Source organism: Botryllus schlosseri, chromosome 4 (genome assembly GCF_051294905.1).
Source record: "Botryllus schlosseri isolate E-star chromosome 4, Bs_hap1, whole genome shotgun sequence".
Taxonomy (NCBI): domain Eukaryota; kingdom Metazoa; phylum Chordata; class Ascidiacea; order Stolidobranchia; family Styelidae; genus Botryllus; species Botryllus schlosseri.
In genome coordinates this window covers 20056085-20068420 of record NC_137239.1, presented here as the reverse complement: position 1 = coordinate 20068420, position 12336 = coordinate 20056085, and the positions used below count along the sequence as shown (strand labels likewise).

The following is a 12336-nucleotide window of genomic DNA, read 5'->3' as shown; positions in this document are numbered from 1 at the left end:
TTGGCGCGCACCAGTCATAATATTTATCGCGTCTCAGATATAAACAGGATGTAATCCCGTATACATGCACTCACGCGTTGTCTAAGTTCTGAGAGAATTGCGGGCACGCCGCGTCGAGATCCTTGCAGTAGCTCGCTTTGTGGCGGTACTTCTTCGGCGGGTTTTCGCCGAATCCAACGACGTAGCTTCTACCAGTGGACCCCAATATGTAGTTCATTTGTGTTAACGCGAACAGTCTAGGCGAGGCGGCGAATTTGTAAATTCATCATATCATTTATAGGGCTGGGTACAGTGATTCAAGTACTCATCAGTACCGTCATATACTAGTACCGTTGCCGGTACACGACTCACGTTAGCAGCCTAACATACAGTTTTATATGGTTCGGAAGTTGTTTATTACAAATTTTGTTGGCATGAGTCTACCTTATCGCGAAGGCGCATGCAAATCGCGCAAAAAATGGAGTATTTGACACAATATATTTCAGAGGAGCAAGCATACAACAAACTCCATAATCACACTCCAAGATATGGCAACACACTCAAAGTTCTCATTAGCTTCGAATTGTACTTCAATTTCAGCAGAAAGTGTAAATTCGAAGGCTCCGCCCTTAAAATATTGAGTTTTAACCTTTGGGAACAGAACAATATAGAAAATGTGACGAAAAGGTTTATGGTTTTTTTTTCAGTTTCTTTCTTCCAATCCCAAGAAAACAACATATTATTGGCATCGCCAACTCTATTTCACTCCGCACATTCCGGTTATAACTCTCACCGGAATGATCGTCAATAAATGAGGTAACCGAATTCGAAGTAATACTTATAACAAACACCACAACGAAATAATTCCTCGAGGGAAGCATAAGACAAACCGCAGTCAACCACAAAGGGTGCAATCTCGGTCAAATCACCGGAAAGCAACACGGTACCAAAGAAATGTGTGCATGTACTGTACATGTACATGTGCATGTGAATGTGCTTGTGTATTGTGTGCTTATGTATGTACAATGTACATTGTACACCAAGCTTTGCTCGTTTCGCACTATACAGCTATCCTGCAACATTTGCGAGAAAGCCGGAAATTAAATTAGAATATAAATTAGAGCACAGAAACATTTCATGGAGGTAAATGAAACTTGCATCACCGGCATTTCGATCAAATTAGTCTGAATAAAGAATCATTATCTACAGTTGTCCAACTCTTTCCGACACACTCAAAGCCGCCTAGTTATCATACATTACCTGTATTCGTTCGACTTCATGTTCATGTCCGACGCCAGAGAGCAAATAAACGCCGCGTTAGCAGCGTATCTCAACGCGCCCCAATTCGCCACTGCCACGTGAAGCAACCCCAACGGCGTGTGCTTAGACTTTCCGCTCGACGGCAGGCAATAGTCACAAAACCTGGAAACAACGGAGCCGCCGCGGTAGTTTCGTAAAGATTGAAATCTAGTCTGGTTCTCTTACTCTTGCACCGAGTTTTTGTATTGCTTGTTGCCCGTGAGCTCCGCCATCAGCATTTGCACTCCAACTTTTTTGTCGTCCCACGAGAAATACTTACCCTGCAAGCAGAGGCGGTCAGTCAGTACCAAGTGTTTTTGCTTAATTGTAGTATCCACCACCATGGGTGGTCAAAGTAGTAAGCGTTGCTACTCAAGTAGAAGTAGGAGTAACACTGTAAATTTCTACTCGTGTACAGGTAGAATTAATAGTTTGCAATACATGTCCAAAGTTACTTCCAGTCGAAGTAGAAAATGAAAGGTGAATAGTGAATAGTTTCAAACAGTAGATTTGGTTGAGGGTCGGATACATTTAGCAGTTAATTGGAGGTTGCTACTGGTTACCGACTTTTACTGGCGTTCGCTTCTGATGAGAATCAGACCAAAAGCTTACAGTCGAATATAAATTTTGCAATCTCAATATATTGTTTGTGTTGCTATTGAAGTTGTGTACCTCCAGAATCCATGAAATGTGACTGTAGAAGTGAATGTAACACTGGGAACCTCAGATTTCTGGACGCAGATTATGCGAGCAGATTAAGATGGGTTTCAGTTTTGTGAAGGTATGGTTTATAAATCGAAGCATATAATAATTAGCCATATACGTTCATGCATCCCTAAGAAAATGTTGGGAAGGTAAAACAGTTTCAAACTAAGCCAGAATAGATTTCACGAATTCATTGATACACAGCAAGATAACGACACCACAACCTATGGCCACTGGCCAGTGTACCTATAGTTGCAATCCATAACTGTTATTTATGGCAGGACGTCTTTCTATATATTCAAATACATCTGTATAGTGCATCTGCATAGGTAACAGGTATACAAAATAACATACCATGGTACTTAATCCTCCTACTTTGTACATCTGCTTCGCCTTTTTGAGATAAGTGCTGATTCCCGTTCGTCGATAGATCCATGCTGCAGCCCATGCCAACTCGTCCTTGTAACCACTGTGCGATCTGATAAACAATAACATGTTATACACGTGAGGCGGCAAATATGCATCTACATCAGAGGTGGTCAGAAAGGAATTGTTGCCTATCTGTGCTACTTAATCAAGTGGTTCTAATTTTAGACAACACTACTTTCTACTTGGACAGTTTTTTTGGGCAAAACTAATAAATTTCTACATCTTGCATTTTCCAAAGTAGATAGTAGTTCTGTGATAAGTTTGCAGGACAGGAAATATATATTGCATCACGGGGACTGTATATATTTTCTAAGATTGTAGCTATATTTGTAATGTCATCAGACATTTTGCGTTAGTCACGAAGACGTCTTGCGATTTCGTAATTGCCGACGCAACCAAATTTACGTTTTTAACTACTTATTCTAATAGTTTTCAGAGCTTTCATTTTCTACTGCCAAGTGATGTAGTCTTTGAGTAGCAGCGCTGATTACTTTTACCGCATCTGATCTATATGCAAATTGATTATACTATTCAATCGCGTATTGAAGTTCTGTACCTCAGAGAAGTTCTTCAAGTATTGATATATAAACATTGGGTAATAGTACAAACATACATATATGTCTCATATTATGCTTTTCCTTCCACCTCAACGACTCAATGAATTACCATTTCGGCGACATCGCAATACACATACGCTGAGGAGTATAGTGGCACTAGGGTTGCATTGAAAACAAATGCTGGTTTAAAACACTTTGTTAAGAAAACAATTTTTTTAAGTTGTAAAATTATGCCATAATTGTGTAAACTTTCCAAAAAACATGTTAAATGAGCCTACCGACAATTACCACCCGATATAGCCGACGTATACGATATGGGATGGTAGGAACCCTCAAAACAGTCGGTTCAACAGTGCTATATCTTTACCCTATATATTCAATTGTCAATATTGATCCACTATGAGGTCGCAATTGAATATTCGTGACGTCATGGCTTACAAAAACCAATAAAAAACACGTTTTAAACAAGGGTCTTGATTTAAACATGTTTGTTTTAAATTGATTTTTGTCTTAAATGTAACCTTACATACGTCATGTTTTGTTATGACGGAAAACGAATAGTTATCCATTTTCCTGCCACCTCAACGACTTGAAGAATTTTTTGACAACATCGCAATACACCTATACTGCAGAGTAGTGGCACGCGTCACGAAGACAGATATCAGGATAAAAAGCGTATACATCTCATACCGGTAAGCGCCATCCACTGGTTTGATAGAGGAGTGGTAATCTCCCCTGAATTTGTTCGCGAATGTGTACAGTTCAATGGCGTTGTCGATCAGAACTTCCGAATACGCCCTGTCCGTTTCGTAAAACACGATGGAAGCCGCGGCCAAAGCCGCCGCCGTCTCGCCCACTATTTCAGAACCTGTACGAATTTACGTATTCATGTAGTCATAATGAAGCGAATCGGTTCACGAAAGGTTAGCGATTTTAATGCTAAGAGAATCGGTAGTGCCTTCGCATAGATCAGCGGTTCTCAACCGTTTCAGCGTGTAGACCGGTTCAATTTCAGGACAAATTATGTGGATCGTTGAACTATCAAAACTCAATATATCCCAATAATGAAATTAGACAAAAGTAAAAAAAAGACATGGAACTTGAATTTAACGAGAAATTTGCTGCTGCGTTTTTATATTGCGCGCGTTACGCTTGGTTTTAGTGCAGTTTCTGTGAGGCAGAGTTAGGTTAAAAACACCAACTTGATTTCGGCTGTTCAGTTTCCGTTGAAAGAAATGCGACTTCGCTGTTTGCTGGATTCCATTATACTCTCACTTGTCGCTAAACTGTATACCGGTAATTCTGTCCAATTTTTTAAATAAATACTGCGTTTTCAGGGTTCGGCAGCCTTTCGTATACAGCGAGCCAAAATATCAAGAAACGTCAAAATATTGCCAACTGCGTGGCGTGCCAAATATTTTTAATTTTGTCATATTTAGAGTTTCAAGCAAAGGAATACCACCAGCCTATCTGCAGCTGACAACGGCATCGGTTACGCCAGTGATTTTTACAGTATTGATCGCGAAGGGAATACATTTTGGTCGCTACCGCACTAGAGCTGTCGCCTAATAAACGTAATATGTGCTATGCATCATCTAATTTTAGTCGCGTAATGATCGGTCTTCTGTGGTTGCCTTGGTCGTTACTAAGTGTACTGCGTTCGGCACCATAGCCAATAAATTACAGGCCCATCAAAGATGTTACGATATTACGGCCTCATGATGAAAAATGTGCCATCCCGTTGATGTCACAATTATAGGTTGGCCTGGCACTAGCTTTTTATGCTAAGCTCCAAATGTCGCGGTATAGCGGTAAAGGTTGTCGTTGTTTTAGATATTTTGGAATCACTCACTCGTATCAGACGAAACTAAAACAATATATACTTTTGTAAGACGAACACAGTTCTAAATTCGCATTTCGACAACGCGAGCCATTATTTTCCTCTGTGTGTATCATTTAAGACGTGAGGTTAATGCTGCTGGTCATTCCGGCGCCTAGACAGTGCGGGGCATATCAATCTCGGAACGATTTGGCCAACATCCGGCGGTTATTTTATTTCAATGTTTCATCGCCGCCAATCATGTTGGCAGCTCACGGAGTCGCATTTTACCAGAAACGACTGTCTCTTAGCGTGAAAATGCCCAGCAGCGCCAAAATGCTGGTTCATATAAAATAGTCGGGCTCCCACAGGATACAGCACAGTGCGCACTCCTATACAAAAGCATCCACACGGTTTCAGACGATATTAGGTTGTCGTATATATATGTTTGTGGGTGTCCCAAAATCAAGAAAGGCCACGTAAATCGCACGACGCGCACAAAAATGTCCAAGGTAACTAAAACTTTCCCCCAAAGACTTTGTTTTATGTTGATTTACGGTGGTCGTCTACCAGCTTTTACCATATTGAAAACTAACGTTACATGTTTTGCGACAAATAGGCTATGTATTATGATATGTCGTGTTCTTCAAATCCTTTAGCGTGCCATGAAAAATATTATCGCGTGCCACAAATGGCCCGCGTGCCGGGGGTTGCTGACCCCTGCTCTATATCATTTTAAAAATTGGTGATTTATTTCACCAATTAATTTACCGCAGCCTTCAGTCTATGAGCTCTTACATTTCGCTATTGAGAATGAAATTTAAATATATTCCGCGCAGCGGCAGGAAAGTTGACGAGAACCGGCGGTGAGAAACACCGGCATAGAAAATTGCACAGGTACCCGTTCTCCGGGCATGTGCTGTACGAAGGTAATTTTTGTCAGAGGACATACCTGGACGTCTTGGTGAAAGTACGTATGACCGTCGGGTGTATCCCATATCCTCAGGTTTTCCGTTGTAACTTGAATCGCTTGCCTGGTCGCTTACCTGTTCCAGAATGAACACCGTGCAACTCATTAGTAACTTGCAATATTTTCGGTCGCACAATTTACAGATTTCGTCATTGATCGCGTTGTATTTATGCGCCCATAACATTTGGAAGCCACTCAGAGTGCCGTTATTGCCAATTATAGACACTTTTATCTGATTATGCTATTTTGAACGAATGCACACACCCACACCCACAGGGTTCTCGCCCGGTGAGCCATGGTACTCAGTTGGATGTGTTTGTCTCATCATTTCAACATATATAGGCTATATCCATGTTGCTAAAACAAGTAGGCCTATCCGTCAAGCTTTCAGCAACTCTTATCATCAGCTGTTAGGGCAGTTAGGCGATCGTGGCCAGTAAACAACATTGTGAATGTCACATGACGAACTATATGCTTACAGCAACTTTGAATTTCTATTACAGTACGACTGACATGGCAAAGGCAGAATTTCTATATTGCGAGCTGGACTGCGAGGTGAAACTCGGAAACTTTTCAAAACAGAACGTTGCCCATTACCATAAAAAGGTTGAGAACCAATGATATATTTCTGCAGATATTTTTCACTAGTTCAATCTGAATTTATATACCCGTAATGTGATTTATCGTTGTAAATATAATAGCAAAAATAAGCCGCCCCCAAATTCGCGATATTAGGATTACATTGTCCAATACGAAGCCAAGCATACAGCCGAAAAAGCAAGCACATCCGATGCATTGATATCATAATATCCATGGTTGTATTATGGTAATTTGTGTAAAATTCCCAATGGACCGTGAAGAACGTCATTAAAAAAATTGACAAAAGTATGATGCGTCTTTTTTTAAGTGTGAGAACAGCTGATATAAAGACACATGTCAAGCTCACACATTAGTCGATTATTGTCAGATCGTAAAAAAAATTAATCTATCACACAGATACATCCTATTAATGTCACATCAGTTTAAATGCTCGGTAATATTGGTAAGGCGGCATAATGCCCACACTCTCCTACGTTTCAACGATAAAAGCAAAGAGGCCTTCAAAGTCCACAAAATAGCAGACAAACCTGGCCGAAAAAGTTAGTCGGGCCCTGCTTGCATTTTAGGAAGTAGTCGGTTGCCCATTTAATTGTATCCAGCGCGTGTTGCAATTGATCGATGGCTTCGTAGGTTCTGCGGTATCTGATCACTCCCCAGGAAAGGACGGTGGTGGTGTACGCCATAGGAAACCCGTATTTGATGTAACCTTCGCCTGCAGTAAAGTATCGTAAATGGCAATAATCGTGACAGCAGGGCGAAAGAGCTTATGTATCAAGGTAGCTGAATACATTTTCGAAAATTGTACCCATATTATATATACTTAGGCTGGTGTTTAAAACAAAAAACGTGTTTTTATAGTTTTTTTTGTAACCCATGACGTCAGGCATATTCAATTGTGACGTCATATGAATTGATATTCACAATTGAAAATATTCGGTAAATATAGCTCCTTTGATGAAATAGGCTTCCAACCCCTGACACTGACCAAAAATATCTTTAACCAGGACTACATCGTCATGCACCATTTTTACGGTCGGCGGTCATCATCACCAGAACATCTATTCCGTACCAATGATCTATATATCTAAGTACTATAGCTGTTGAACCGACTATTTCGAGGGTTCCAACCATCCCATATCGTATATGTCGTCTATGTCTCTCCGTAGGCTCATACAACACATAATCATGGCATAATTATTCAATGTAAAAAAGAACACAATTTTGTATTTTTAAGGCATTTGTTTAAAACACTGTTCAAAACATGTTTTAAGCAAAGTGTTTTAAACAACCATATGTTTTAAATGCACCCCCATATTATATACTTGTGTTGGTTTGGGCATTTTGCGTTAGTCACGTAGATGGAGCCCACAATTTGGAAAGTGGCCCTTACCGATCAGCCACTAATCCACCAACCACCAACAGTCCACCAATAGTACTAGAGCATTATTCATATATCTTCATTCCTACTACTATGTCCACAAGTTTTGACATGCAATGCTACGGACAACATTTTCTACATTGTTTCCACTTGAATTCGTTTGGACATGTCTTCGAAATTGCTAGTTCTGCTTACATAACTGAGTAGAAATTGACGGTTTTACTTCTACTTCTACTTGAATAGCATCGCTGACTACTTTGACCATCGATGGGTAATAATGCCTTCTTTCACGGGTTGTGTTATGTTATCGTAATAAATACCACTTTACCATCGTAATATCCTCCCGACAAGTCCACGCCCGCGTCGCCCCCGTCAGTCAAAGCCGAGTCGCCTCGCCATGGTATCCTGTGATCGTACGGTAGCTGTCCGGAGCGTTGCGCTTCGTAAAACAGCATGCTTTTGGCGAGCGCTTCCGCGTAATCGTACCTATACATGGATATGGAATGTTATCTGTGCAGAGACCGCCAACGTAGTCAGGTATACAGATACTCCAGTACAAGTAGAAGAAACGCCGTAAATGTCTCCTCAATTACAAGCATAAGTAACGAGATCCAAGTAGAGAATAAATGTCTGAAAGGTACTCAACTATATGTGGTGTCAAAACGTAGACCTGTTCGATGAGTCTTGTACTTTTGACAGGTAGCAGTTAATCGAAGGTGGCTAATTTTGAAATTTCAAGACGCATTTTCGCGACTGATGCAAAATTACTAATGACTCTGCAGATAGGTGCATTTTCCGAGTATATATTCAGCTACGGTGATGCGGGGGCCATTCTCCGCAGTTTTTAATTGCAAATTCACTCACTAAGAGAACTGTCAAGTGGAAATGATTGTAATCTAAAAGCATAAGGGTAAGTGCCAAGCCTTGGGGTAAGAAGTATACACCTATAGATAAGGTCTACACACTCCGGAAAAGTAGAACTTCGTTACTGCACCAATCTGTATCTGTGATTTTCTTTGTATCCATACACCTACATATATCATAAGGTAACGGAACATAGCTAGAATTGTTCCTTACAGTTTCGTTGCAATCGACTCGAATTTTGTAATCAGATTTTCGGTTTGCGATTTACGTGTAGTATCAACAGAGTCGCGTTTTCGTTTCGGCTTACAATGGATTAAAGTTGGAACACCAATCATCCTGGTACGATATCGCGCCTATCAAACAAGGTCAACTGTGTGATTTTATTCTGCGAATGACTCATTCCGTAATTCGCGAATCCGTCGAACATTGTTTCGTTTATAAACGTTGGTCATATGAGCGTTGTAATATCGCGATTGTATAAAATAGAAAGATTGGAAACGGCTAAGCGAAGGCTTTACAACAGAAAAGCGGACTAACAACTAGCAAAATAATCATAACTCTAACATAAATCACAAGTAGCCTATATATGAAACTACTTCTGGGAGGTACAGAACTTCAATATACTATTCGATTGTATATATGAAACTGCACGCAGATTCTCCACTATATGTCTAGAACTTCTATCTCTGTTGCTATCAAACTGTAGCTTGAATTTTGACAAATGCCTTAAAACGCAAGCTACTTTCTTCAGTTGCTATTGGTGATGTATAGCGTGTTCATCAAGTAGCATGCTAATAAGACTAACACAGATGATTCAATGCGATTAAATATAGTTCACCGACATTCACGTAATCAGGATGAAATTTTGGTGAAGGCGGATTAAACTTTTGTTTTTTATAAGAGGCAAGGAAAATTCTGTATTGTTAAATTTCATTGTGGCGTAATTAGGGTTGCATTTGAAACAAATAGTTGTTTAAAACGCTTTGTTTAAAACGTAAACAGTGTTTTGAGCAAAAGCCTTTTAAATTTTGTTTTCCAAGTTGCATAATTATGCCATAATTGTGTAAATGCTTTCCAGAGAACATGTGGTATGAGCCTACGGACGATTTTCACCTGATAGAGCCGACGTATAGGATATGGAATGGTTAGAATCCTCGAAATAGTCGGTTCATTAGCAAGAGTAAGTAGATATAGATCATTGCTGCGGAATGAATGTTCTGATGATGATGAACTGTTGGCAGTAAAAATGCTGCATGGATATATAGTCCTAGTTTTAGATATTTGTGACGTAATGGCTTAAAAAATAATAAAAAAACATGTTTTAAACAAGGGCCTTGTTTTAAACAAGTTTGTTGTAAATTGATTTTTGTTTTAAATGCAACCCTAGACGCAATGAACACGAATGATATTACAATGTTCAACTCGGAAATTAGGATGAAGGCATTAACGCGAGTTAACCCTATATCCACGCCACTGGTCCCCAACCGGTCACCCCTATCCCTCAATCAAGGCCGTGAAGCTGTCGATACCCGTCTTGGGCCTATATATTACATTTTATCGTTACTCACAATTTATGAACATGTACCTAATAGTATTAAATCACTTAGTTTCAAATCCAGAAATAGTGAGGAGATGATTTACTTTGAAGTTAAAACAGTAAGAAGCGCGCACGTAAAACGATTCTCTGAATCAATGCATAAAGTGTATATTATACATGGAACATGTATGGTTGGTTATACTTAACACGCTGCTATCGGAGCCTATCTATTATTATTGATTACAATTCGGCAATACTTACGTGGGCTCATGATGGTATTTGATATCAGGGAAGAAGATATCGTGATATGCGAGAAGATTGTGACGCGTTCTCTCTCCGTCGGGTATCTGAAAATTCGGCTGGTTCTGCCATGACGAAGAATCTGCAGTAACAAGGTGTTTGTAACTAGTTTGTTTTGCGGCTTATAACCTAATTCCGAAGATACCTAACCTGTGGGTGGGCGGCCGGAATTCCTTCCATCGCCATTAGGCGAAGACGAGGAATCGCCATCGTTTGGTAGGCCGTACTCTGGTACGGGTGTCCTTCGAGGTGGTGTCACTCCCGGATTGTCATTTGGCGTATGATCATGACTGTCCGGTGTCCATCCAGGGGGATGCCTTGGACTATGGACGTAGTTGCCGTCGTCTGGTGTCCAATCGGGATGCGGCAAAAACGGATTCTCTGTGATAGAGTCAGTGTCTTTGTAATTGCAATTCCCCTCCAAGTTCATGAACGCAAAATTGGGATACAACAGTAATTCATCGAATTGTCAGCTTGATCAAGTGTGCGCGACCTGATCAGGGGAATCGAGTCTAATGATGTTACTTTCCATTTGATAGAAGCGAAATACAAATTTCTCTTCATTCTCATTAATATAAGCTGCTTGTTATAAAAATTTTACTGCGTTCTATATTCCTTCCCCCACCACTACATACAAATTTATATCATAGGTCGTCATTGTAAAGAGCTTGACTGAAAACCAGCACAGATAGTTTCAATAGAATGCCCAGGCCCACCATCATGGGAGGAAAGAAACAAATATGTCCCCGCAGTACGTCATCACTGCGTATCCTGTGCAACAAAACGTCTGGTATACACCGTGCTCATTATGTACATTATACAATATGCAGTGCAGTATACAGAGTACCCTACGCAAAAAAGGTATGGCTCTTGTTCCTTACCTTGTTGACCGGGGAATGACTGCCCATCAATTTGAGGCATTGCAAAATATAGTATAAATATGGGAGCTAGCACGGTGACATCCATCACAGCCTTTGACCTATATAGTACTATTACGTCTGTCTATGCAAATAAATCATTAAGGGCATCTAAACTAGCTGAGCTATATCTGTCACCCGATACTTCATTACGTACTATCTTCACGACGCGAGGGTGCATAACGATCAACCGGTTTTACATTGTACTGCTGATAGATGTTCGGCTTCAGATGAACTGAATTAGTATTTCGCCTCAGGCTTTCTAGTACCGTTTTGCCTATATTTATGCAAAATACTTCGCAGTCGGACAGTCAGACACTCAAGTTGTAATGGCATTGCCTATCCAAACATTTACCATCGCTGTGTACAAGCCTTTCTCCAACTCACTCTCGAGACAGGGTCATAACATAAGGTCATAATAGCTCTTAAGTATCGAAACGTGATCGATTATTAACCTCCTTCTGCAATATTGTGGTTTACCTCTACCACATGTGACGTATGTAATCGCCAACGCGCTATTGTTGATATCGAAGGGTACCTTATGGGTGCGGATAGTCACTCCTACAGAGGTGGCAATTAACCAGATAAGGCTGGCAGCAACACATCGCCATGTATTATATGTAGGCTTCTTGCGTAGAGAATGTTACGGTAAAGGAGATTGCATCGACAAAAAAAAATCATCCCATATGAGAGAACTGAATTTCTGAGAACAACTCATCTCGTTTGCTATGACCAAAAAAGTGCAGGATTACCAAACGCTTTCAAAATGTGGGATGAAACTAGTCAATTAGTATTTATCTGGCATAGATGGTTATGGTTATTCATACAGGTATTTCAAGATATGTCATTCAGAGTTGGAGTAATGGTAATTTGTAATTGAGCTGAATGTAATAATTACATTTTTTCATGTAATTGTAATTGTAATTATAGCATTTTCAGTTTGTGTAATTGTAATTGTAATTTGATTAAATTTTTGCCCAAT

General features: G+C 40.1%; 1 protein-coding gene across 1 annotated transcript in view; it reads right to left on the bottom strand.

Annotated features, from left to right (window-relative positions):
- LOC145437312 (uncharacterized) overlaps nt 1-11869 on the bottom strand; it is a 29697-nt gene extending 17828 nt beyond the window's left edge. Inside the window, exons 1-11 of the mRNA XM_080314509.1 lie at nt 11319-11869; nt 10588-10818; nt 10399-10519; nt 8065-8222; nt 6886-7070; nt 5741-5834; nt 3660-3837; nt 2338-2461; nt 1465-1559; nt 1240-1401; nt 75-236 (exon numbers count right to left, since the gene is read on the bottom strand). Of these exons, the coding sequence (XP_080170635.1) occupies nt 75-236; nt 1240-1401; nt 1465-1559; nt 2338-2461; nt 3660-3837; nt 5741-5834; nt 6886-7070; nt 8065-8222; nt 10399-10519; nt 10588-10818; nt 11319-11403 (1595 nt within the window). The 5' untranslated portion in view covers nt 11404-11869. The remainder of the gene's footprint in view (nt 1-74; nt 237-1239; nt 1402-1464; nt 1560-2337; nt 2462-3659; nt 3838-5740; nt 5835-6885; nt 7071-8064; nt 8223-10398; nt 10520-10587; nt 10819-11318) is intronic.
- Between the last annotated feature and the right edge of the window lie 467 nt (nt 11870-12336).